The following is a 26,666-nucleotide window of genomic DNA, read 5'->3' on the forward strand; positions in this document are numbered from 1 at the left end:
TGAATGTTCAAGGGAGTAATCCCAGCTCTGCCACTGGCCAGCTGTGTAACTCTGGGCAAGTCACTCCTTCCCTTCCCCACAGCACCTGTATATATGTATATATGTTTGTACATATTTATTACTCTATTTTACTTGTACATATCTATTAATTTTATTTTGTTAGTATGGTTTTGTTCTCTGTCTCCCCCTTTTAGACTGTGAGCCCACTGTTGGGTAGGGACTGTCTCTATATGTTGCCAACTTGTACTTCCCAAGCGCTTAGTCCAGTGCTCTGCACACTGTAAGCGCTCAATAAATACGACTGATTGATTGATTCACTTCTCCTAGCCTCAGTTCCCTCATCTGGAAAATGGGGATGAAGACTGTGAGCCCCACGTGGGACAACCTATCCCCCCCAGGCGCTTAGGACAATGCTTGGCACATAGTAAGCGCTTAACAAATGGCATCGTTGTTGCAATTGTCACCTCCAGCGGTTAGAACAGCAGCTGCTGAACAAATCCCATCGTTCATTATTATCTCTGGAGGTCAAAGGGTAGGGCCGGAGTCCCGTGCCACGTGGCCGACGCCCAGGGTGATCGTGGGGAGATCCCCGGGGGGTAGGAGGTGGCGGTGGGTGGGAGGAGGATGAGAAAAAGAAGAGGAGGAGGAGGAGGAAGAAGAAGAAGAGCGGGGAGGGACCTTGGACAGCCAGTCCTTCCAGTCCTGCCACTGTCCCGCCCAGAGGAGCCCGCAGAGTCCCCAGGCCCGGGGCCCTCCAGCTTTTCTGCGCCCCCAAACCCCGGCCCACCATGGACCAATGCTGGACGCCCCTCCTCCTCCTCTTCGTCCTCCCCCAACCCTGCTCCAGCAGGCCTCTCCGGACTGCAGGTAACGCCGGACTCCTGGAGGAGGAGGGGAGGGGGACAGGGAAGAAGGGGGTGGGAGGGAGAGGAGTTGTGGGCCGGGAATGTGGCCGTTTATTATCGAGGCGTCCTGTCCCGAGCGCTTAGTTGAGTGTTCTGCACAATGGGCGCTCAGTAAGTACGAATGAATGGGGGGGAGGGGGAAGAGGAGAGAAAGGGGTATGAGGGGGGAGAAGGGGAAAGAAAAGGGAGGGAGAGAGAAAAGGGGGAGAAGAGGGGAGACAGGATGAAAGGTGAGGAGAAAAGGGGGAGGGGGGACAAAAGCCCGTTGTTGGGTAGGGACCGTCTCTATATGTTGCCAACTTGTACTTCCCAGGCGCTTAGTACAGTGCAAGGGGGATGAGGGGGGAGAAGGGGAAAGAAAAGGGAGGGAGAGAGAAGAGGGGAGATGGGAAGAAAGGCGAGGAGAAAAGGGGGAGGGGGGAGAAAACCCCGTTGTTGGGTAGGGACCGTCCCTGTATGTTGCCAACTTGTACTTCTCAAGCGCTTAGTACAGTGCTTTGCTCACAGTAAGCGCTCGATAAATACGATTGAATGAATAATAATAATAATAATAATGTTGGTATTTGTTAAGCGCTTACTATGTGCAAAGCACTGTTCTAAGCGCTTGGGGGGATACAAAGTGATCAGGTTGTCCCACGTGGGGCTCACAGTCTTAATCCCCATTTCACAGACGAGGTAACTGAGGCTCAGAGAAGTTAAGTGACTTGCCCAAGGTCACACAGCAGACATGTGGCGGAGTCGGGATACGAACCCATGACCTCCGACTCCAAAGCCCGTGCTCTTTCCACTGAGCCACGCTGCTTCTCTGAACGAATGAACGAATAAGCGCTCAATAAATACGATTGACTGGCTGACTACAATACAACAGTTAGCAGACATATTCCCTGCCCACAACGAGCTTATAGTCTAGAGAGGGAGACAGACATTAATAGGAATAAGTGATTTATAATACTAATAATATTTAAAGATATGTACTTAAGTGCTCCACGCTGCTCAGCATTTAGAGAAGCAGCGTGGCTCAGTGGAAAGAGCACAGGCTTGGGAGTCAGAGGTCATGGGTTCTAGGCCCGGATCTGCCACCTGTCAGCAGTGTGACTTTGGGCAAGTCACTTCACTTCTCTGGGCCTCGGTTACCTCATCTGTAAAATGGGGATTAAGACTGAGCCCCACGTGGGACAAACTGATTGCCTTGTATCTCCCCCAGCGCTTAGAACAGTGCTTGGCACATAGTAAGCGCTTAACAAATACCAAAATTATTATTATTATTATTATTTATCCTCTGGAGCATGGGGTTCCCCCTCCACTGGGATGCTATTTCTCCCCCTCCACAGCTCAGGGCAGGGGCCCCCTCAAACCATTTCCCCCGCCTCTCTGTCCCAAGTAGAAGATCCAGAAGATCGAGTGCTTGGACAGGTTTTTCCTCACTTACCAAATCAGAGAAGTAGTGTGGCTTAAATAGAGCACGGGGCTGGGAGCCAGAAGATCACGGGTTTTAATCCCGGCTCCTCCACTTGTCTGCTGTGTGGTCCTGGACAAGTCACTCCCCTTCTCTGTGTCTGTTACCTCATCTGTAAAATGGGAATTAAGCCTGTGAGCCCCACGTGGGACAGCCTGATAACCTTGTATCTATCCCAGCCCGTGGCACATAGTAAGCGCTTAACAAATACCATCATTATTGTTATTATTATTATTATTATCTCTGTTCTCTTGTTTGCTACAGTATTTGTTAAGCACTTAATATGTGTCAAAGACTGTTCTATGCCCTGGGGCAGATATGAAGTAATCAGGTTGAATGCAAATCCTGTCCCACATGGGGTTTACAGTCTAGTCTCTCAGGGGTAGAGCCCCTCTTTGAGAAGCAGCATGGCCTAGTGGAAAGAACCCCAGCCTATGAGTCAGAGGACCTGGGTTCTTATCTCACTCTGCTACTTATCTGCTGAGTGACCTTGGGTGAGTCACTGAGAAGCAGCGTGGCTCAGTGGAAAGAGCGCAGACTTTGGAATCAGAGGTCATGGGTTCAAATCCCAACTCCGCCACTTGTCAGCTGTGTGACTTTGGGCAAGTCACTTAACTTCTCTGTGTCTCAGTTACCTCATCTGTAAAATGGGGATGAAGACTGTGTGCCCCATGTCGGACAACCTGATTACCTTGTATCTCCCCAGCTCTTAGAATAGTGCTTTGTACGTAATAAGCACTTAATAAATGCCATTATTATCATTATTATTACTTCACTTCTCTGGGCCTCAATTACCGCATCTGTGAAGTGGGGATTAAATCCTACTCCCTCCTATTTAGACCGTTCCTCATATGGGACAGGGACTGTGTCCAACCTGATTAACTTTTATCTACCCCAGCACTTAGAACAGTGCTTGGCACAGAGTAAGTGCATACCAGTTACCATAATTATTATGAAAGCATCGCGATGGTCTCACGGACTAACTGGCAATTTTGATATTCATTCATTCAATCGCGTTTATCGAGCACTTTGTGCAGAGCAAAAGGGGATTAAGACGTGAGCCCTACGTGGGAAACCTGATTACCTTGAGAAGCAGCGTGGCTCAGTGGAAAGAGCCCAGGCTCAGGAGTCAGAGGTCATGGGTTCTAATCCCCGCTCCACCACTTTGGGCAAGTCACTTCACTTCTCTGCGCCTTGGTTACTTCATCTGTAAAATGGGGATTAAGACTGTGAGCCCCAAGTGGGACAACCTGATTGCTGTGTACCCCCCCCCGCCCGCCTGTGCTTAGGACAGTGCTTGGCACATAGTAAGCACTTAACAAATACCATCATTATTATTATTATCAGCGCTTAGAACAGTGTTTTGCATATAGTAAGCGCTTAACAAATACTATTATTATTATTATTATTATTATTATTATTATTATTATTGTTACCTTCTATATCTACCCCAGTGCTCAGACACATTCCCTGCCCAACAGGATTTTCCATCTGAGAGTAGAAGAGGAGAAGTTGGGAGTCCAAGGCTGCTGCTGAGCCAAAAGCCGGGGCAGAGGGCAGGGCCAGAGCTGGAGGTTGGGGTTGAGGGTGAGGGCGGATTGGGCCGGCTTTGCAGTTGTGGAATGTGTGGCTCGTCTACCCCCTGGGCCCCCACTCTTCCATCCCAACGTGGGAAACAGGCGTGGGAACTGGCTGCTGGACAGCAAGCCTGCTGGGACTTGGGAAGCCAGGGCTGCCCCAGGGAGACAGGGCAGAGGGGAGGCCCTCCTCTCTCCCCCTCTCCCTCCCTCTCCTTATACCTTCGCCTTCCTCTTTCATTCACTCATTCAATCCTAAATAGGCAGTTACCGTACAACAGTAAACCCCTGCCCACAACTAGCTTACAGTCTAGGGGGAGACAGACATTAACAGAAATAAATAAATGACAGATGGGGACATAAGTACTGTGGGGATGGGACAGGGGATGAATAAAGGGAGCAGGTCAGGACGATGCAGAAGGGAGTGGTACAAGAGGAAAGGAGGGCTTGGTCAGGGAAGGCATCTTGAAGGAGATGTACCTTTGGGAAGGTTTCAAGATGGGGAGAGGAGTTGTCTCCCCCTTCTCTCCCCTTTTTCTTGTCTTCTCCATCCCCCTCCCTGCTCCTTCTTCTCTCTTTCCCTCCTTCTTTTTCCCTCTCTCCTTCTCCCTTCTTTTCTCCCCAAACTTGTCCCTCTTCTCAATCTTCCCCACTCCATTTTCTTCCCTCTTCGCCCTCCTTGGGAGATAAAATGGCTGGGGCCTGGTCTGGTGGTTAATGTCTTGATTTTACGTAGCATTTTTATTTTTATTTTCACCCATTACTTAACACAATTCCATTCTCTCCTCATCTTTGAGTAGGGGGAGGCAGACCTTCTCATCCCCATTTTACAGGTGAGAAAACTGAGGCAGGGGATGTTAAGTGAGGTGGCCAAGCCTCTCTGGCTTGTGGCTGTGACAGATATTTCAGGACAGAGGCTGTTTTAGTCAGCAAAGGGTTAAATATTTTGTCATCTGAGGCTGGGGGAGAGAGATTTGTGAGCAAGGAATGTGCCTGTTCTATCACAGGCTCCCAAGCACATAGTACAGTGCACTGCACACAGTAAGCTCTCAATAAATATAATGGATTGATCAGAGTCAGTCAACTGTATTTATCGAGCACTTACTGTGTGCAGAGCACTGTACTAAGCACTTGGGAGAGTACAAAAGAACAACATAACAGACACATTCCCTGCCCACAATGAGCTTACAGTCTAAAAGACGAGCAGGAGTCTGTTCAGAGGCCCCATCCGTTCCAATGAACCTAACCTGCTCCAAGGTTGCTAATGTCTTCCTTCTGGACAAATCAAACGGCCTCTACTCCAACCTAATCCTCCTCAACCTCTCAGCTGCCTTCAACACTGTGGATCACCCCCTCCTCCTAGAAGCATGATCTATCCTTGGTTTCACCAACACGTGTCCTCTGCTGGTTCTCCTCTCTTCCTAACCACTCCTTCTCAGTCTCTTTCCCTAACTGTGGGAGTCTTTCTAGTCGCAGTTCTGGGTCCCCTTCTATTCTCCATCTCCACCCACTCCCTCGGAGAACTCATTCCCTCCCATGGCTTCAACTACCATCTCTATCTGGGTGATTCCCTAATCCATTTCTGCAGCCCAGGTCTCTCCTCCAAATTTTGCATTTCCTCCTGCCTTCAAGACATCTCTCGTGGTCAGTAACCACTCTTTTCTGTCTGTCTCACCAGCCACAACCTTAGCGTTATTCTGAACTCATCTCGCTCATTCAATCCATACATTCAGTCTTCCACCAAATTCTGTCATTTCTATCTGTTACCACGCTGATCCAAGCACTAGTCGTGTTCTGCCTCGACTACTGCATCAGCCTTTTTACGACCTCCTCGCCTCAGGCCTCTCACTTCTCCAGTCCATACTGCACCCTGTTCCGCATACGCCTTCCCACTCCTCAAGAGCCTCCAGTGGTTCCCCCATCCATCGCCACACTGAACAGAAACCGGGGTAGACCACCCCTGTCTCCATCTTCAAAGCCCTACTAAAACACACCTCCTCCAGGAAGCTTTCTCTGACTAAATGTCATTTTCCCACCATATTTGTGCTCCCTATTTACATTTAAGTCTTGACCCCTAGGCTCTTCAATCCCTCCCACCCCCACAGCACTTACTGTGCAACTCCATATACTCTACTTCTAACCCTTCCTGTAATTTATTTGAACAATAGATTGTGGAGATGGGGGAGAGGCTGGAGGCAGGGAGCCTGGTGAGGAGGCTGATCCAATAGTCTAGCTGCGCTATGACCAGAGGTTTAGACCAGAGTGGTGGCAGTTTGGGTGTTGAGGTGGGATGATATTATGCAAGAAGAGTCCCTGGGATTAGATCGAACATGAGAGCTGAGAGTCAGTGGGAAGTTGAGGATGAAGCTGAGGTCGGGGAGAGCCTGGGATGGAGAGGATGGCAGTGTAAACTCATTGTGAGTAGAGAATATGTCTCTGCAGCATGGCTTAGTGGAAAGAGCACGAGCTTGGGAGTCAGAGGTCTTGGGTTCTAATGCCGGTTCCACCACTATCAGCTGTGTGACTTTGGGCAAGTCACTTCACTTCTCTGTGCCTCAGTGTAAAATGGGGATGAAGCCTGTGAGCCCCACATGGGGCAACCTGATTACCTTGTATCTACCCCAGCACTTAGAGCAGAGCTTGGCACATAGTAAATGCTTAACAAATTCCATTATTATTATTATATCGTACTCTTCCAAGTGCTTAATACAGTGTTTTGCACACAGTAAGTGCTCAGTAAATATAATTGAATTGAATGAATTCAATGGGAAAATTAGAGGAGGAGAGAGTCTCGAGAGACGGATGTGTAGGGATGTGGCTTGGGGGTGAGGAGCTGCCAGGCTGAGTCGGAGGTGGGTAAGCTGAGCGTGCCAGTGGCAAGCAGGGTCATGGAACCCGGGCAGTGGGCACAAGCACTGAAGAAACGTGAGCAAGGGGCAGTCGGGAAACAGGGAAGAGATTGCTGGAAGTCTCCAATATTGCTTTGCCTTCAGGAACCTGGCTCCAGGGCCCCGGCGGGTGGAAAGGTGGTGGGGGTGGCACCGGATTCAGGAAATTGTTCCCAGTAGGCGGTTCTGCGGGTGCAGCTGTGGACGGACTGGGCCTCCGCCCCCAAGATGCCCAGGGTTCCTGTGCCTTTCGCTGCGGGGACCTCGTGGGAAACTGCTCCTGCCACACCACCTGCTCGGGCCTGGGCACCTGCTGCACCGACTTCCAGGAATTCTGCCTGCAGATCTCACCCTACTCGGGCTCGGTGATGGGTGGAAAGGACTTCCAGATCCTCCATGTGGCCGCCAACAGCTCGGCGGAAATCCGGTGCAGGTGAGCTTGGGGATCCCAGGGTGGCCTCTCTTCCCCTCCCACCCAGAATCCCACGGGCTCGGCCGCTGGCCTGCTGTGTCACCCTGGACAAGTCACTTATCTTTTCCAGACCTCAGTTTCTGGGCCTGAGTGTGCAGCACCCGTACTAAGCCCTTGGGAGGGAACTGCAGGATCAAGACACCCTGCCTTCATGTAGCTTAGACCTGGCGTCCACATTTCCAATGTGTTTCTTGGGCGGAGTGGGGGGTTCTCTCATCCAGGATTGCTTTCTCCCTCACCCAGGTTCGATACTCTGCCTTGTTTTCTACCCTGATTGTGCTGTTGACCACATGCCGACTCAATCTTCTCCCAGTTCTCCTCTTATCTCTCTGGCCGCTCCTTCTCCGTCTTCTCCTCAGCTTCCCACTGCCTAGCTGTGGGGGTCCCTCAGGGCTCAGTTCTAGGTCCGCTTTTATTCTCCATCTGCACCCCCACCCTTGGAGAACTCATTTGCTCCCATGGCTTCAATTTCCACCTCGATGAGGATGATTCCCAAATCTACATCCCCAACCCCGCTCTCTCTCCTTCTCTGCAGTCTCTCATTTCCTCCTGCCTTCGGAACATGTCTACCTGGATTCCCACTGAAACCTCAAACTTAACATGTCCAAATCAGAACTTCTCATCTTCCCACTCAAACCCTGTCCTCCCCCAGACTTTCCCATCACTATAGACAACACCACTATCCTACCCTGTCTCACAAGCCCACAATCTTGATATTATCCTCGCACATGTCTTTTATTCAGCCCACATATTCCATTTGTCACCAAATCCTGTTGGTTCAGACATTGCCAAAATCCACCCTTTCCTCTCCATCCAAACTGCTACTGCATTAATACAATCACTCATCCTATTCCACCTGGATTACTGCCTCAGCCTCCTTACTGACCTCCCTGCCTCCTGTCTCTCCCCACTCCAGTCCACATCTCTTCTGCTGAATGGTACTTTCCAAGCATTTAGTCCAGTGCTCTGCACACAGTAAGCGCTCAATAAATACGATTGAATAATTCCCAGATCATTTTTCTACAGAAATTTTCAATCCACATTTCCCCACTTCTTAAGACCCTCCAGTAGTTGCCCATCCCCATCTGCATCAAACAGGAACTCCTCACCTCTGGCTTTAAGACACTCAATTAGCTTAATCCATGCTGTTTTATCTCCCTGATTTCTTACTACAACCCAGCCCACACACTTTGCTCATCTGACACCAACCTTCTCACTGGACCTCGATCTCACCACCGAACCCTTGCCCCCATCTTTTTTCTGGCCTGAAACTCCCTCCCCATTCTATCCAATGATCCACCATTCTCCTCCACTTCAAAACTTCAAAATCACATCTCCTCCAAGAAGCTTTCCTGAACTAAGGCCTTTATTTCCCCTACCTGCACACCCCTAGGGTCTCCTGAGCATTTGACTGTGAATCCCTTAAGCACTTTGATTCTCCCCTCAGCTCCACAATACTTATGTAAACATTCTTATCCTCTGTGATTTCCCCTATCCCAAACTTATTTTAATGTCTTTCTCCCCCTATAGACTGTAAGCTCCTGGTAAGCAGGGATCAATTCTACCCACTCTATTGTACTGAACTCTCCCAAGCACTTAGCACAGTGCTCTGTGTATAATAAGTGCTCAGTAAATACCATTGATTGGTGGCTAAGGAGAAATGAGTGGGACCGTGGCCTATGAACAACCAGCTCTAGAAATGCCAGGCTATGAATGACCAGTGCCAGAGGGACCAGGGCTTTGAATAGCCAACTCTAGAGGAGCCCAGCTGTGGACAGACGGCCCCAGAGGTGGCCTGGAGCTGATGGGACCTCCCCATCTCCCACGCTTACCCAGGCCGTGGCCCTCGAGTGCATCACCTACAACCGGCCTTCTGCCCACAGGTTCAACCACGGGGAGGTGGAAACCCGGGGCTCTGTGGACAACGGCGGAAACGTTCACTGCATCTCCCCGCTGCTGTACGAGAGTGGCCGTATCCCGTTTGAGCTGTCGGTGGACGGGGGACGGTCGTTCCCACGCTCGGGGACCTGGCTGGCAGGTGACTGGAACGTCGCGGGGGCCCTTTCCCCTTTCTGTTGCCCTCAGGCTGGCCAGGGATGAGGACTCCGCCCTCCCGGGGGCCGGAGCTGATGGTTGAGCCTCAGCAAACAGCCGGGTCTTTGCTTCTCAGTGAGGCCTAGCAGATGGTGCCTGGGGCTGGGAGTTGGGAGACCTGGGTTCTAATCCCAGCACTGCACCTGGCCTGCTGAGTGTCTTATGGCAAGTCGCTGTACCGGTTGGGCCCCGTCTCCTCCCAAAATGCGTCTCTGTGACTCACCGGGATGTTGTAAGGGTAAAGTGCTTGGAGAGGCAGCGTAGACTAGTGGAAAGAGCCTGGGAGTCAGAGGACCTGGGTTCTAATCCCGGATCCACCAGTGGTCTGCTGCTGCGAGACCTTGGGCAAGTCGCCTCATTTCATTGGGCCTCAGTTACCTCGTATGTCAAATGGGGATGAAAAGCTGTGAGCCCCATGTGGGATATGGTCTGTGTCCAAACTGATGAGCTTGTATCTACCCCGGCAGTTAGTACAATGTTTAACACCTAGTAAATGCTTAACAAATAACGATTTTAAAAAAGGTGAGCTCACCAGCATGAAAGAGCTGAGACACACTCATGATTCTCCGTCATGAAGGCCGACGGCCCCCTCGCCCATCTCTGCTCTGGCTCCTTGTCCAGGAAGTTTTGGAGAAGGGGCAGGATTGGAGGTCCAGGCCAGTATGGGTAGCTGCCCTTGTTCAGACCGGGTGTGGGGGTAGAGATGGTCCTTGATATGACCAGACCCTTATCAATCAGTCAATCAATTGATCGATTGCACTTATTGGGTACTTACTAGGTGGAGGGCAGGCGTGAGAGAGAGGCGGATGAGCGAGGCTTGGGTGGGAGGCCTGTGAGGGAGGGGGTCTGGCTTTGCTCTTTGAGTTCAACCGCTGCTCTCCCCCGACCCCGGGTCCTGCAGTTCACCCCAGCAAGGTGGCAGCGGAAGAAAAGAGCGAGCTGGTGAACGAGACCAAGTGGCAGTACTATGGCACTCCCGGGACGGGGGGCAACCTGACCCTGATTTGGGCACCTCAGATCCTCCAGGCCCCCAAGGTCAATATCGAGCTCTGGGGCTACCAGGAGACAGGTGAGGTGATCCGGGGGGCCGGGGGGGGCGGTGGTGCTGGGGTTCCCGGGTCCCCCCCGTGGGGCAGGGGCACTCTCAGGCCCAGGAGACCAAGGCCCACGTTTCCCCTCAGGGGCTCCGTACTCCGAGGCCTGGGAGGCCCACTGGACCTACCTGTACGACGTGGCCCGGGAGCTACCCAACAGCGGCGCCTTCACCTTCACCCCACTGCCCGCCGCCACGCAGCACCAGAGCTGGGAGGTGGGAGCCCTGCGTCTCTCAGCCCATGGACACCCTGCCGGACAGAAGTAAGGGGGCCCGGGGCCCACCCGTCGCGGAAACATTGGCCCATGCCCGACACTGGCTCTCCAAGCCATGCCAAACGGGGACCTGGACCACTGCAGAGGGATGCCCCTCTCCCGGGTTAGGGATCTGGTGTCCCCCAGTGGTCAGCGAGTCTGGGAAAACTACCTCTTCCCCAGGGCAGGGCTGGTTATACAGGGGAAGTAGCTTAGACCACTGGACAGAGCCCAGTGTTGGGAGTGAGGACACTGGGGATTGAATCCCGGTTCTTCCCCCGGCTTCCCATGTAGGACCTTGGGCAAGCCACTTCACCTCTCTCTTTTTTTTTTAATGGCATTTACTAAGCGCTTACTATGTGCAAAGCACTTTTCTAAGCGCTGGGGAGGTTACATGATGATCAGGTTGACCCACGGGGGGCTCACAGTCTTAATCCCCAATTTACAGATGAAGTAACTGAGGCACAGAGAAGTGAAGTGACTTGCCCAAAGTCACACAGCGACAGTTTGTGGAGCTGGGATTTGAACCCATGACCTCTGACTCCAAAGCCCGGGCTCTTTCCACTGAGCCACGCTGTTCTCTCCCCAGGGACATCCACGCAGTGTGGAGCAATGAGCACGCCCTGGCCTGGCACCTGGGGGAAGACTTCCGGAGGGATGCCGCCGCCTGGGCCACCAAAAAGTGCCTGGCATGGGACAAGCAAGAGGACCAGCTGCCTGACTTCCTGAAGGAAATTCCTGACTGCCCCTGCACCCTGGCCCAGGCCCGGGCCGACACTGGCCGCTTCCACGTGAGTGACCCTTTCCCCCCTCCCTCTTCCCGGGACAACAGATCAAGTGCTTAGTACACAGTAAGTGCTCAATAAATACGATTGAATGAACAGATCGGGGTGTGAGTCTAGGACTACAGGGGTCCCAGATTGGCCAGGGAAGTGAGCTAGGAGTGACCCCTGGCCACAGACTGCCCGGGGGGCACAGGGAGAGGGAAACGAGGAGAGGCAGGGCGATGGTGGACACTGCCTTAGACAGACTGAGAGGGTGAAGCAGGGGATGGAGTCTCCCGGTGGGAATGTCAGCCAAGCCTCCCTCCTGAGCCCTTGGAATGGAGACCCTCTGTGAGGAATCGAGCACAGCGAAGGCCGTTTTCCTGGTATTCCCGTGGGGACCTGCAGTGCAACAAATGAACAAGGGCACAAGGCGCCACCTCTGCACATGATGGTTTTATTCATTCATTTACCCATTCAATAGTATTTTTTGAGCACTTATTATGTGCTTTTATTTATTTATAGCTTTATAGATTATTTTTATTTATTAATATTGTTTATTATAATGAATTTATAGCTTTATTTATTTCTTTATTATTTATTTCTTTATTATTATTTATTGTAAATTTATAGCTTGGTTTGTTTATTATTTTTTGCTTTTTATTTTATTCATTTATTTATATTATTTATTATTATTTTAAATGTATTGATAGCTTTATTTATTTATTTATCATTTATTTTCTATGTATTTTATTTATTTATTTTCATTATTTTTTATTTTTATAAATTTACTGATAGCTTGATTTATTTATTTATTTATTTGTTTGTTTATTATCATTTATTATTATTATAAATTTATGTATTTATAGCTTGGTTTATTTATTTATTATTTATTTTCTATTTTTTTCTTTTATTTTACTTATTTATTGTTATCATTATAAATTCATTCATTTATAGCTTTATTATCATTTATGCATTATATCATAAATTTATTTATAGCTTTCTTATTAATTTATTTGTTTATTGATTTATTTATTTATCACTTTTCATTTTATTTATTATTGTTGTTTATTATTATTATAAGTGTATTTATTTGTATCTTGATTTGTTTAATATTATTTATTATTATTATAAGTGTATTCATTTATAGCTTTATTGTTATAGATTTATTTGTTTATAGTTTGATTTCTTTATTTATTATTTATTTTCTTTCTTTTATTTATTTATTTTTATTATTATTGTAAATGTTATTTATTTATAGCTTGATTTATGTACTTATGATTTATTTATTTTTACTTTATTTATTTTTGTTATTTATTATTATTAGCATTTATTTATAGCTTTATTTATTTTTTTGCATTTTATTTTATTTATTTTATTACTTATCAATTATTATGAATTTATTTATAGCTTGATTTATTCGTTTATTACTTGTTGTTATTTATTATTGTATGTGTATTTATTCATAGCTGTATTTATTTATTATTAATTTACTATTTATTTCTTTGATTTTTTTATTTTTATCGTTTATTTATTTTATAAAATTATTTAGTTATATCTTTATTCATTACTATCATAAATGTATTCATTTATAGCTTTATATATTATTATTATAAATTTATTTGTTTATAGCTTTATTTATTACTTTTTATTTATTGCTTATTTCTTTTTATGATTTAATGTTGTAATTTTATTTATTCATAGCTTGCTTTATTTTTTATTATTTACTTACTATTTATTTTATTTTATTTATTATTATTATTATTTATTATTATCATAAATGTATTTATTTATAGCTTTATTTATTATTTATTATTAATATCCTACATTGATTTGTGTGTGGCTTTGTTTATTTTTTATTATGATTATAGATTTATTTATTTATAGCTGTATTTATTTATTATTTATTTGTTATCAGTATCCGTCTCTATCTGTTGCCGACTTAATAATAATAATAATTTTGGTATTTGTTAAGCGCTTCCTATATGCAAAGCACTGTTCTAAGTGCCGGGGAGGTGAACAGGTTGTCCCATGTGGGGCTCACAATTTTAATCCCCATTTTGCAGATGAGGTCACTGAGGCCCAGAGAAGTGAAGTGACTTGCCCAAAGTCACACAGCTGACAAGCAGCAGAGCGGGGATTTGATCCCATCCTCTGACTCCCAAGCCCAGGCTCTTTCCTCTGAGCCACGCTGCTTCCCTTGATTTATAGCTTGATTTATTTTTGTTTATTATTTATTTCTTTTTATTATTTTAATTTTATTTATAGCCTGATTGATTGATTTATTATTCATTATTTATTTGCTATTTATTTTCTTTTATTTATTTATTTATTATAAGTGTATTTATTTATGGCTTGATTTATTTATTATAATCATAACTTTATAATTTTATGCATTTTTAATTATTATTATAAATTTATGTGTTTACAGCTTGATTTAGTTATTATTTGTTCCTTTATTTATTTTCATTATTACTGTGATTTTATTTATTTAGAGCTTGATTTATTTATTCATTGTTTATTGTTTATTTACGATTTGAGCCACGCTGCTTCCCCTGTTCTTCCCAAGCGCTTAGTACAGTGCTCTGCACACAGTAAGCGCTCAATACGATTGAATGAATGAATGAATGTGCGGAGCACTCTACTAAGTGCCTAGAGGAGTATAACAATAAACAGACATATTCCCTGCCCACGATGAGCTCCAGTCTAGAGGGGTGTTACATAGGTAGGACCCACTGATGGCAAAAGGGCCCCTTTTCCTCAGCCGCCATCTTGGCCACCCATTTTCAATCAATCAATCAATCATATTTATTGAGCGCTTACTATGTGCAGAGCACTGTACTAAGCGCTTGGGAAGTACAAATTGGCAACATATAGAGACAGTCCCTACCCAACATTGGGCTCACAGTCTAAAAGTCAAGATGGCCCGTCCACCCTGTGGCACCTCCAAGAGGCTTCTTCCCTCAGAAGCGTCCAGTGGCGGTGGCCCAGGCCAGTGGCAGAAGCAGGGCTGGAAATCCATCCCCCTGATTCCCAGACCTGCCCTCTTCCCCCGATGCCAGCTACGGAACTGGCTCGTCCCAGAGATCCTGGAACAAATCCAGTCCCCCGGCCCCCAACTAGACTCCCACCAACTGGCACGGGCTAGCGGCCTTGCCCACCTCTTACTCAATCTGTGCAGAGGTGGCCTTGCCCACCTCTTACTCAGTCTGTGCAGACTCAGACAGCGGCCCTCATCCGGGACAGAGACCTTGAGTCCCCAAGCAGCCCCTGCCAGGCCTGTGGGAAGACCTTCAGGCCTGCCAGGGGAAGCCGGCGGGGGGAGACGACGGGTGGGGAGGACGCCCCAAGGCCCAGCGAGACCAGCATGGAATAGTGGACAGAGCAGTGGCTTGGGAGTCAGAAGGTGTCACTTAACTTCTCCGTGCCTCAGTTACCTCACCTGTAAAATGGGGATCAAAGACTGTGAGCCCCCACCATGGGACAACCTGATCGCCTTGTAACCTCCCCAGCACTTAGAACGGTGCTTTGCACATAGTAAGCGCTTAATAAATGCCATCATTTTCAAGATCATGGCTTCTAATCCCAGGTCTGCCACTTATCTACTGCGTGACTTTGGGACAACCTGATCACCTTTTATCCCCAGCACTTAGAACAGTGCTTTGCATATAGTAAGCGCTTAATAAATGCCATCATTTTTAAGATCATGGCTTCTAATCCCAGGTCTGCCACATGTCTACTGCGTGACTTTGGGACAACCTGATCACCTCGTAACCTCCCCAGCACTTAGAACAGTGCTTTGCACATAGTAAGCGCTTAATAAATGCCATCATTTTTAAGATCATGGCTTCTAATCCCAGGTCTGCCACTTGTCTACCGCGTGACTTTGGGCAGGTCACATCACTTCTCCGGGCCTCAGCTACCTTATCGGTAAAATGGGGATTGAGACCGTGAGCCCCATGTGGGACAGGGACTTTGTCCATCCCAAATTGCTTGTATCCACCCCAGTGATTAGAACAGTGCCTGACATAGCAAGCGCTTAACAGGTACCGCAATTATTATTTTTCGTGCCGTGTGGGGGCCACCAGGGCAGCCACGGGGAGAGAGGGGAGCCGGGGGGCTGAGGGGACGGGACCGGGGGACAGGTCCGGCCGATCTCCCTGGCTCCCATCGCCGTATGGTTGTCCTTTCCAGACGGACTATGGCTGTGACATCGAGAAGGGCAGCGTGTGCACTTACCACCCCGGGGCCGTGCACTGTGTGAGAGGCGTGCAAGCCAGGTGAGGCGGGTTACCTCGGGGTGAGGGGTGTGTAAACCCAGGGCCGGTGTCCGGCCTGCTCTCTGCTCTCGTTCAGCCTCCCCAGAACGTCGACTATTAGTCGAGGGTGGACGGGGCACGGCTGAAAGCGGGGATGTGGGTGGGCCCGAACGCTAGGGCCCCTCTCCCCTCCTCCCCCTCCCCAGCCCCCGCTACGCCGCCGGCCAGCAATGCTGTTACGACGCCTCGGGGACGCAAGTGCTGACCGGGGACTCGACCGGAGGGAGCACCCCGGACCGCGGCCACGACTGGGGCTCCCCGCCTTTCCGGAAGCCCCCGAGGGTGCCCGGCCTGTCCCACTGGCTCTACGACGTTATCACCTTCTACTACTGCTGCCTGTGGTCCCCTAACTGCAACTACTACTTCAAGCGCCGGCCTTCCAGCGACTGCCGGACCTACCGCCCGCCCCGAGCCGGTAAGACCCTCGGCCTCCCCCTGCCCCTCCGGAACTGGGGGCGTTCATCGCCGCATTGGCAGCTACGTGCTTGACACACAGAATGGCCCGGAAGAAAGAGCCCAGGCCGAGCACTTATTTTGGATCAAGCACTGTTCTAAGCACTGGGGTAGAAGCAGTGTAATCAGATTGGACACAATCCCTGTCCCACTCAGGGCTCGCAGTCTGAGTCGGAGGGAGGAGCATTCAATTCCCATTTTACAGATGAGGTAACGGAGGCGAGGAGAAGTGTAGTGACTTGCCCAAGGTCACGCAGTGAGCAATTGGCTGAGCTGGGATTCAAACCCAGGTCCTTTGGCAGAGCTGGGATTCAAACCCAGGCCCTTCGACTCCCAGGCCCATGCTCTTTTCCCGAGGCCAAGCTGCTTCTGCCGGGTGACCTTCAGCGAGTCATTTAACTTTTCTGGGCCTCAGTTTCTTTATGTGCATAATGGAGATTCCATACCCATTCTCCCCCCTACTTAGATTGTGAGCCCCGTGTGGGACAGGGACTGTGTCCAAACTGGTTACCTTGCATCTTTCCCAGCACTTAGCACAGCGCTTGGTACCTAGAAACCACTCAAACCATCGCACAATGACGATTATTCTCATTCCTCTCAATCGATCAATCCATCAATAGTATTTATTCATAGTAATCATTCCGTCCTTTTGGGGGGCCGAAGTCCAATCAGATGGGAAAGAGTCAAATTTGTGGAGTGTCCACTGCCCATGTAAACTGGCCATCCCATTTTGGGAAACTCCCCTTCCCTGTGGCCTCCACTATCCTGGGAAAGGACAAGGCTGACCAGCCTCAGGTGCGGAGGGCAGTAGGATAGCAAATGCCAGGCAGCAGTTGCAGTGTAGCCTAATGGATAGAGCGCGGGCCTGGGAATCAGAAGGACCTGTGCTCTAGTCCCGGTTCCACCACTCATCCGTCGAGTGACCTTGGGTAAATCACTTTACTTCTCTGTACCTCAGTGACCTCATTTGTCAAATGGGGATTGAGACTAGGAGCCTTATGTGGGAAGTGACTGTGTCCAACCTGAGTAATGTATCTACCTCAGAGCTTGGTACTGGTCCTGACGCGTGGCTTGTCTTGTTAGTGCTTAACAAATGCCATTAAAGAAAACAAAAAGGGCCGCCAGGACCTGGGACCTTATAGGTCAGTTTTTCCCTGGCATCTGAGAGTACCATGCTATCCCCGTTTGATGAATGGATCCCTGTCGATCTCTAGCCCATCTTGTGCTCTCTCCAGGGCGAGGACTGTCCAGTCTAAATCCTCCCAACTAAGCCTCCCCCAGACTGGCTTCTGCCTGGGGTCCCTCAGGCTGTCTGTCTGGGCCCCTGAAGCCTGACCAGATGAAGGCCCCTGTCCTGTGAAGGCCCGGGAGGAGGTTCTAAGGGTCTGGGCCTGGTCTTGCGGCTGGAGCTGGGCTGTGGGGTAGAGATAGAGTTGGACAACTGACTGTCAGGTGTCCCTCCACCCCCTGCCCTTCCTCTCCCCATCCCCAGCCCCTTCTTTCACTTGTGCTCTTTCTTGGTCCCAGTGGCTCTGACTTTTTCATCTCCCTCCTCTCCCTCTCTCCTTCTCTCATCTCTCTCTCTCTCCCCTTTCCCTCTCTTTCCCTCTCTCTCCCCTCTTTCTCCTCTCTCATGCTCTCTCTCTCTCTCTCCCAGTGTGCAGTGCCCCTTGACTTGTTCTCCAGAGGTCAGGCCATGGTGACTGAGTCATGGCACCCAGGAAGGACTGGAGCCTTTTCAGGGCAGCTCCTCCCAGGGTACCCGGCCAGGAGAGGTGGGATGCTGTGCCCACCAACACCCCCACTCCTAGCCCGTTGGCACTAGGAGTTTCAAGCTTGAGGTCTGTCCATAATAATAATAATAATTTGTTAAGCGCTTACTATGTGCCAAGCACTGTTCTAAGTGCTGGGGGGGATACAAGGTAATCAGGTTCTTAATTCCCTTTTGACAGAGGAGGGAACAGAGGCCCAGAGAAGTGAAGTGACTTGCCCAAATTCACACAGCTGACAAGTGGCGGAGCTGGGATTTAGAATCCATTACCTCTGACTCCCAAACCCGGGCTCTTTCCACTGAGTCACGCTGCTTCTCTATCCGTCCTAGCTGGGGTCTCCACGCCCGACCCCTTTGCTACATCCCCACCTCCTCGTTTACGGAGATGCATAGCCATGCTCTGTATCTACTCCCCCTACAAAGGCCATTGGGCCTGGGCTTTGCAGGGTGGGCACCCCCCAATGCTCCCCACCCCTGTGCCTGCTCTCTGCCTGCCCCCTGCCACTGTGGGGTTGATGATCTCGGGTACCTGTGTCCCAGCCTCGGGCTTTGGAGACCCGCACTTCCTGACCTTTGACGGGGCCAACTTCACCTTTAACGGCCTGGGGGAGTACGTGCTTCTGGAGTCCAACCTGACCAGCCTGAGCGTGCAGGGCAGGACCTGGCCAGCCCAGATGCCCAATGGTCAGTGTGGGCCCGTGGGTGGCTGGGTGGGGGAGGAGGGGGAGGAGGAAGAGAAGGAGGAGGAAGAGAAGGAGGAGAAAGAGGGGGCAGACGAGTGAACTCACCACTGGCTTTGGGCCTGTCGTGTCTACGGGCTCTCTAGGGGGTTCAGGGTGATGCCTCTGGCTGGAATATTGCCCCCCACCCACCCACTTCCTGCCACAGGATCTGGAACTTTGGATTCTGGGAGTCCAGAGGCTTGGGTCTGGGGCTGTGTGGAAGCCCACCGAGGGTCCGGAGAGACACAGTCAGGCTCTCTTCTGGACTGTAAGCCCGTTGTTGGGTAGGGACCGTCTCTATATGTCGCCGACTTGTACTTCCCAAGCGCTAAGTACAGTGCTCTGCACACAGTAAGCGCTCAGTAAATATGATTGAATGAATGAATGGTCTCCCCCTTATCTCCTCCCCGTCCCCACGCCCGACCCGAGGGCTGGTAAGGGGCCCAGAGATCCATTCCCAAGGTCCACCCTTCCTCGAAAGGTCTGGGGCTCAGGACAGACAGATGAACAGGAAGAGACACAGAAGGGTGGGTGTACACACGGGTGGGCAGGTGGAAAGACAGAAGGTTGGACAGCAGACAGACAGGAGGGTAGATGGGCAGCTGAGCAGCCCCTGGACTCTCCCTCCAGGATCCGAGGCGCAGGCCACGGGCCTCTCATCAGTGGCCATGCGGGAGGGCAGCTCGGACGTGATTGAGGTCCGCCACCTGGAGAGGACAGCCGGGCTGGAAGTGCTGCTGAACCAGGAGGTGCTGGACTTGTCGGAACAGAGCTGGATGGACCTGAAAGGTCAGCTGAGCCGTCCTGGTCCTCCTTCCTTCCCTCCCTGATTCCCTGAGCCCCATCCCTCACCCTGCCTCCGGTCGCCACTTTGCCAGGGAAGGCCGGATCTCCCCGCCATCCGTGACTCACCTAGGGAGAGGGGTTACTCCAGTTTGTAGAAACATTCCCCGCCGACTGTCCAAGTGGTAGCAGTATTTAATGCCCACAGATGGGCACTGGACTGAGCTTTGGGCATACAGGGACAGACAGATTCCCCAGGGAGTTTTCACTCCAGTGACAAGTCCCCCTGGTGGGGGTTGTTCAGCAGGCCGAGCCCGTGGTCCTCTGCAAGCCTGGGGGAGGAGGGTGTGGGACTGAGCTCAGCAGGCTCTGGCCCCGGGCCAACCTCCAGGGACCCAGCTCTGCACCCGCTACACATACCAACAAAGCTTGAGGGCTCGGGCTGTCCCCCTTGGCAGGGTGGTGAGGACGACGGGCTCCGTGGGAGAGCCGGGGGCACCTAGGTAAGCTCGATTCTCTGGAGTGGGGCCGGGGGCGGGGGGGCCACCCTATGCAAAACACTGTTCCTACTCCCAGCCTGGAAGATGCCAGAAGCAGGGGTTCCGCTGTGGACCAGTCCCGCACAGCCCCGGTGCCCACCATGGGGACTCTGCCTGGAGGCGAGACATCCTGGTGTGGGGGCTTAGGGTCAGAAATCAATCAATGGTATTTACTGAGCGCTTACTGCATGTAGAGCCTGTACCGAGAGTACGGTAGAGTGTAATATAAGAGAGCCGGCAGACACATACCCTGCCCACAGCTGTATGGATCTGGGCTCTTCTCACCCCCGTCCATCTTTGGAGAGCGCTGGCTGATCATCATCATCATCATCATCATCAATCATATTTATTGAGTGCTTACTATGTGCAGAGCACTGTACTAAGCGCTTGGGAAGTACAAATTGGCAACATATAGAGACAGTCCCTACCCAACAGTGGGCTCACAGTCTAAAAGGGGGAGACAGAGAACAAGACCAAACATACTAACAAAATAAAATAAATAGAATAGATATGTACAAGTAAAATAAATAAATAAATAGAGTAATAAATATGTACAAACATATGTACATATATACAGGTGCTGTGGGGAAGGGAAGGAGGTAAGATGGGGGGGATGGAGAGGCTGATCCAGACTGGCTCTGAGCAGGGCTTGAGGACAGCCAGTAAGGCCTGTTTCATTGGCCTAGTGAAAAGTGCCCAATGCTTGGAATCAGGACACCTGGGTTCTGGGCCCGCTCCACCATTTGCCTGTTGGGTGACTTTGGGCAAGTCACTAAAACTTCTCTGGGTGTGGGCCTCTCTTCCTCATATGTAAATCGGAGATTCAGTTAGAGAAGCAGCGTGCCATAATGGGTTGAGCATGGGCCTGGGAATCAGGACCTAGGTTCTGATCCCGGCTCCACCACCTGTCTTCTCTGTGACCTTGGGCAAGTCACTTCACTTCTCTGGGCCTCACTTTACCTCACCTGTAAAATGGGGATTAAGACCGTGAACCCTATGTGGGACAGGGACTGTGTCCAACCCGTTTATCTTGTATCTATCCCAGTGCTTAGTACAGTGTCTGGAATGTAGTAAGCACTTAACAAATACCATCATCATTATTATTATTATACACTTCTCTGTGCCTCAGTTCCCTCAACTGCAAAACAGAGATTCAATACTGGTTCTCTCTCCTACTTAGACTGTGAGCCCCATGTTGGACCTGATTATCTTTTGTATCTTCCCCAGTGCTTAATGCAGTGCTTGGCATATAGCAAGACTTAACAAATGCCACAACTATTATTAAAGCAATTCAAGCCAAGGGAACAACTGGGGGCTTAGAACAGTGCTCTTCTTGCTTGCCCACCCACCCACCCTGCAGGTCAAAAATATCCATGTGAGCCTCACAAAGGGTTGTACCCCTGACCCCCTCCTGGGAGACATGATTGACAGGGGCCAGAGAGTGTGAGTGAGACTGTGCCAACCTCTAGCACAATAATCAATACCTCCAGTCAGGGTCCCCATATCTGGAGGGCCTGGTGGGAGGCTCCGTCGTGGAGAGACGACCCTAGATTTTGTATTCTGAAGTGGCTCTGGATTCATCTTGTGCAAACTTTGCCTGCCTCTGACTCCCCGGCCTGAGAGTCAGAAGGACCTGGGTTCTAATCCTGGCTCCACCACTTGTGTGCAGTGTGACCTTGGCCAAGTCACTTAACTTCTTTGGGCCTCAGTTACCTCATCTGGAAAATGGGGATTAAGACCGTGAGCCGTATGTGAGACCTGAACTTTGTCCAACCTGATTACTTTGTATCTACCCCAGCGCTTAGCACAGTGCCTGACAAATAGTAATGCTTAACAAATACCATAAAAAAAACCCTCAGCCCAGAGGCTCCAAAGCAGTTCCTAGAAGCCTCTGGTTCACTAACCAGTGGGCATGGGTAGTGTCTCCACCTAAACTCACATCACCCCAGCTCATGGTAATAATAATAATAATGGCATTTATTAAGCGCTTACTATGTGCAAAGCACTGTTCTAAACGCTGGGGAGGTTACAAGGTGATCAGGTTGTCCCACAGGTGGCTCACAGTCTTCATCCCCATTTTCCAGATGAGGTAACTGAGGCACAGAGAAGTTAAGTGACTTGCCCAACGTCACACAGCTGACACTTGGTGGAGCCGGGATTTGAACCCATGACCTCTGACTCCAAAGCCCGGACTCTTTCCACTGAACCACGCTACTTCTCTGCACATGGTAGATGTGGTTACCTCCTATTCCTGTCCCCACATTTTAGGGGATAAAAAGGTCCAAATTATTTTTCTCTCTAAACTTTACGGGAAGGCGGAAGTGGGGTCCGGAGGGGCAGGTGCCAAGGTATGGTCTGTATTCTAGGTCTCTTCCTGTCATCATCGGCCGCAGGCAGGAGCATCAGGAACGTGTCGGTGATGTTCGCCTCGGGAGCCGGGGTGGAGGTGCGGGGACCGGGAAGCCCCTGGGGGCTCAGCGTGGCCGTACTGCTGCCGGAGAGCTTCTGGGATCGCACCTGGGGGCTCTTCGGGAGGCTCAACGGGGCCCCGGGGGACGACATCGCCTTCCGCAACGGCACGGCCCTGCCTTCTGACGCTGACCCTTGGCAGCTGCTGGACTTCGGTGCTGACTGTGAGTCTGCCTGGGGCGACTCGGGGCAGGAGGTGGGAGGAGAGGAAGAAGAGAAGTGAAGGAGTAGGATCAGGAGGAGGAGGAGGAGGAGGAGTCAGTCAGTCAATTTATTGAGTGCTTACTATGTGCAAAGCACTGAACTAAGCGCTTGGAGAGTACAGTAGAACAATATAACAGACTCATTCCCTGCCCATAATGAGCTTACAATCTAGAGGAGGAGGAGGAGCTGCCCCGGCTCCTTCCCATTCCCCCCAGCATTGGTCTACCCCATGCCCAGGGGCTGTCCGCAACGAGACCTCCCTCTTTACGTACGACTCCCGGCGCCTGGTGGACACTTTCCTCCTGGGCCCGAAGCACAACTCGTCCTTCCTGCCGGTGCTCATCCCCCACCCCGACCCCGGTGACCCCCTGACCCCCGAGGCGGCGGCCCTCTGCAGCGGAGATCCTTTCTGCACCTTCGACGCCCTGGCCACCCGCAGCCTCAGCCTGGCCAACGCCACCAGGATGGCCCATCTGTGGCACCGGCAACTGGTGGGCAGCCTGAGTCCAGGTCAGCCCGGCGGGCCGCTGGAGTGGGCTGGGGAGGTGGGGAAGGGGTCCGTCCTGGGAACGCTGTCTCTCTGAGATGGCAGGGCAGATTTGAGCCTGAGTAGGTCTGGCCAGCTGGCCAGAATTCACAAGGAGCCGGGGGGAGTCTGGCGGGTGCGGGGGAGAGGAGCGGGCCAGAAGTGGTCCCAAGCAGCCGACCCCTCGACTTCCTCCACCCCAATCCCTCTGGCGCCGCGGTCGCCCTGGACCGTCCGGCCCCAACCGCTGTCTCTTTTCTCCCCCCGCTTCAGTGATCTCCTGTGGCCGGCTCCCGCCCCCAAGCAACGGGAACAAGTCCGGGACCAACTACCTGGCCGGCTCAACCGTGCTCTTTACCTGCCATCCGGGCTATGTCCTGGCGGGGTCGGGGGAGCGGACCTGCCAACCCGACGGGACCTGGTCAGGATCCCCGGCCCAGTGTGGGGCAGGTAGGAGTGGGGGACCACGGTATGGCGGTAGGGTGCGGCGGGGATGATACCAGCCTCTCCTCCACCCAAAGCCCACTCCCCTGCCCGTTTCTACTGCGGGAGAGGCCTTGGGCCCAGTTCCTTTCTACCCATCTCCTACGGGCCAGCCCCCATTATAGAATTGCCCCCAAGATGGTGTCCCCCTTGCTGCCCGGGGAAAGGGCTACAAAGCCGCCACCTCATCCTCCAATCCTTGCAGACCCTGCAAGGATGGAACTCACCCACCTCCACCCCCCAACCACTCAAAGGGAATAGCCTCAGGCCTTGGACAGTGGCACAAACAGCTCCCGAGTTTGCCAGAATCCATTCCAGCTGGTCAAGGTCCCAAGTCTCCTGCTTTGCCCTTTCCCCTCCTATGGCTGATGCAGTGGGAGAGATGATGATGGCGGTGGGACTAGGGGTGGAAAGCAAAGGACCACTGGAGAGGCTGAAGGGGTCACCTGCCTCCACCCCGGATCCCACCCCTGGAGTCTCCTCCCCACCCCTCCAACTCCTGTCCTCACGGGTTGTCATTGCAGGCCAGAACCGGGCTGTCCTGCTGGGGGTCATCTTTGGCCTTCTGGGCGCTGGGGCTGTGGTTGCCCTGAGCTTCCTGTTGTTTAAGAAAAGATGCAGGTGAGACGTTCACCCTGCAGCCCGCACCCTGCACCCCAAACTTAGAGAAGCAGCGTGGCTCAGTGGAAAGAGCCCAGGCTTTGGAGTCAGAGGTCATGGGTTCAAGTCCTTGTTCCGCCACTTGTCAGCTGTGTGACCTTGGGGAAGTCACTTCACTTCTCTGTGCCTCAGTTCCCTCATCTGGAAAATGGGGATTAAGTCTGTGAGCCCCACGTGGGACAACTTGATTACCTTGTATCTACCCCAGCGCTTAGAACAGTGCTTTGCAGATAGTAAGTGCTTAATAAATGCCATCATTATTATTATTATGAGGGGTGGTGGGTGAGCTTCGGGAGGGGAGGAGAAAGGAATCATGCAGGGCAGCAGGTGTCCGCGAGGCCACCGGACACCTCTGGGTCACCCCGAACCCAGCCAGGCCTGGTCCAGAGGTCCAACCTCGCCCACGACCCACTGGCCACTCCAGCAAGGCCAGTGCCAGGCCAGACTCTCCGCCACTGCCGGGATCACTGGCCCATTCATTCATTCCATCGTATTTATCGAGCACTTACTTTGTACAAAGCACCATAACAAGCGCTTGGGAGAATACAATATAAAAATAAACAGACACATTCCTTGCCTACGACAAGCTTGCAGTCAAGAGTCCAGGTGGTTGCCGGCCCAGCTGAGCAGGCATTTGAGGTCCGGCGTCGTGCCCTGGGTGTTCACTCGCGCGGTTCTATAGGGCTGGGAGGGGTGGGTTCACCAGCACTTAGAACAGTGCTTTGCACATAGTAAGCGCTTAGTAAATGCCATTATTATTATTATTATCAGCAGTTCCTGCTGCATCCCTAGGTGAGGGGCCTGAGGGAGACCCCCTCCCCCCAAAAGTTCTCCAGGCCTGGAGCACTTGGGGACATCCTCAGGGGTGGCCCAGGCAACCTGCCCTCAGCCTGAGCCCCTGCACGGGCCCCCATTCCCTCACCCACTTACGGCTTGAAGCAGCGCAGTCTGATGGAAAGAACTCCGGGCCTGGAAGTGGGAGGACCCGCGCTCTAATCCCGGCTCTGCCACTTACCTGCATGTGCGATCTTGGGTGAGTCACTTCACTTCTGTTTTCTCCTTTGTAAAATGGGGATTTAATGTCTGTTCTCCCTCCAACTTAGACTTCGAGCCCATGGGGGCAGGGACTGTGTCTGACCTGCTGAACTTGTATCTACCCCAACCCTTAGCACAGAGCTCGGCACGGAGCAAGCGTTTAACAAATACCATTATGATTACTATTGCTATTATGATTGTTCTTCATTCAATTCATTCATTCAGTCGTATTTATTGAGCGCTTACTGTGTGCAGAGCACTGTACTAAGTCCTTGGGAAGTACAAATCCACAACGTATAGAGATGGTCCCTACCCAACAACAGGCTCACAGTCTAGAAGACTGTTATCATTACTGTTAATGACCTGCGGTGGTCTAGATGTCTGTGCATTTCCCAGCTGCTGTCATAGGGACCGGCTAAACTCTCATCCTCTCTTTCCCTTTCCCCCCTTGACCAGGCCGGCCTCGTCCCAGGGCTACAGCAACGACTTTGGAGGATCCCAGGTTTCTGGCCTAGGCCCTGCTGCGGTGGTCACTGTGGCAATGGGACAAGAAGCTGTGAAAATCCAGAGGAAGGAAAGCCCCTGAGGGGGGATGAGAAGGAGCGGAGGAACTCTAGCAGGCCTGTCCATTCTCCATCCCCGGCTCCCGGCCCCCGGCCCAGGACCTCTTCTTCTCGGACTCGGCCGTGAGCCGCAGACTAAGAAGTCAGGGGGATCCTCCTCGAGCCCGTCCATTGCTGACTGGTCCTGGGCTGGGCTCTTAGCGATGCTTAGAGAGGAATCTGGGGCTCCCTGGTCCCCCATTTCTCACCCTGCCCAGGGTGAGACCCAGGACCCAGCAGGGGTGGGGATTGCAGAGGAAAGGGGGTGGGGCAAGGGAGCTGGCTGTCGTCAGCCCGAATCCTTTGGGACTGCCCTTCTGGGCCCCGAGATGCCACCCCCAGGCAGGCCACGTGTCCGGTTCTCAGCCCCTCGGTGTGGGCCTGGGGGCTGACGGGGTCCCTCGGAGAGCCTCTCCCTCCATATTCGCCCTCCTGGAAAGGGGTCAACTCCAACTGCCCTTCCTACCCCATCCCCAGGCCCCTCAACCCATCTGGCCAACCCCTTCCTGTTGCCCCCCCTGCCCCCCATCAACTCCCTTCCTCTGGTTCCTGCCCAGTGGGTCCTTCCGGTGGCAGGGAGAGGGGTGCGGGGAAGGG

The 26,666-nt window shown here is 51.4% G+C and overlaps 1 protein-coding gene across 2 annotated transcripts; it reads left to right on the plus strand.

Moving 5' to 3' along the window:
- The first annotated feature begins 687 nt into the window (after positions 1–687).
- SUSD2 (sushi domain containing 2) lies at positions 688–26,318 on the plus strand. Of its 2 annotated transcripts, XM_038762984.1 has the most exons (16): positions 688–867; positions 7,007–7,259; positions 9,182–9,336; positions 10,294–10,461; positions 10,574–10,748; positions 11,329–11,530; positions 15,698–15,783; positions 15,969–16,237; positions 18,587–18,730; positions 19,399–19,557; positions 22,457–22,723; positions 23,001–23,273; positions 23,563–23,739; positions 24,297–24,393; positions 25,375–25,465; positions 25,924–26,318. In XM_038762984.1, exons 1-15 carry the CDS (start codon positions 789–791, stop codon positions 25,382–25,384), a joined length of 2,514 nt encoding a protein of 837 aa, XP_038618912.1. In that variant the 5' UTR covers positions 688–788; the 3' UTR covers positions 25,385–25,465; positions 25,924–26,318. The 2 variants fall into 2 exon arrangements, with proteins under 2 accessions (XP_038618912.1, XP_038618913.1); XM_038762985.1 differs by lacking the exons at positions 25,375–25,465; positions 25,924–26,318 and having other exon boundaries at positions 7,004–7,259; positions 24,297–24,505.
- The last annotated feature ends 348 nt before the right edge of the window (positions 26,319–26,666 follow it).

This window comes from Tachyglossus aculeatus, chromosome 21, assembly GCF_015852505.1.
Source record: "Tachyglossus aculeatus isolate mTacAcu1 chromosome 21, mTacAcu1.pri, whole genome shotgun sequence".
NCBI classification, from domain to species: domain Eukaryota; kingdom Metazoa; phylum Chordata; class Mammalia; order Monotremata; family Tachyglossidae; genus Tachyglossus; species Tachyglossus aculeatus.

Coding starts and splice junctions, on each gene's coding strand:
- SUSD2 (XM_038762984.1), top strand. CDS start 789: ATGGACCAATGCTGGACGCCCCTCCTCCTCCTCTTCGTCCTCCCCCAA. Junction 7,260..9,181: donor TCGGCGGAAATCCGGTGCAG/GTGAGCTTGGGG, acceptor TTCTGCCCACAG/GTTCAACCACGGGGAGGTGG. Junction 23,274..23,562: donor GGTGGGCAGCCTGAGTCCAG/GTCAGCCCGGCG, acceptor CCCCCGCTTCAG/TGATCTCCTGTGGCCGGCTC.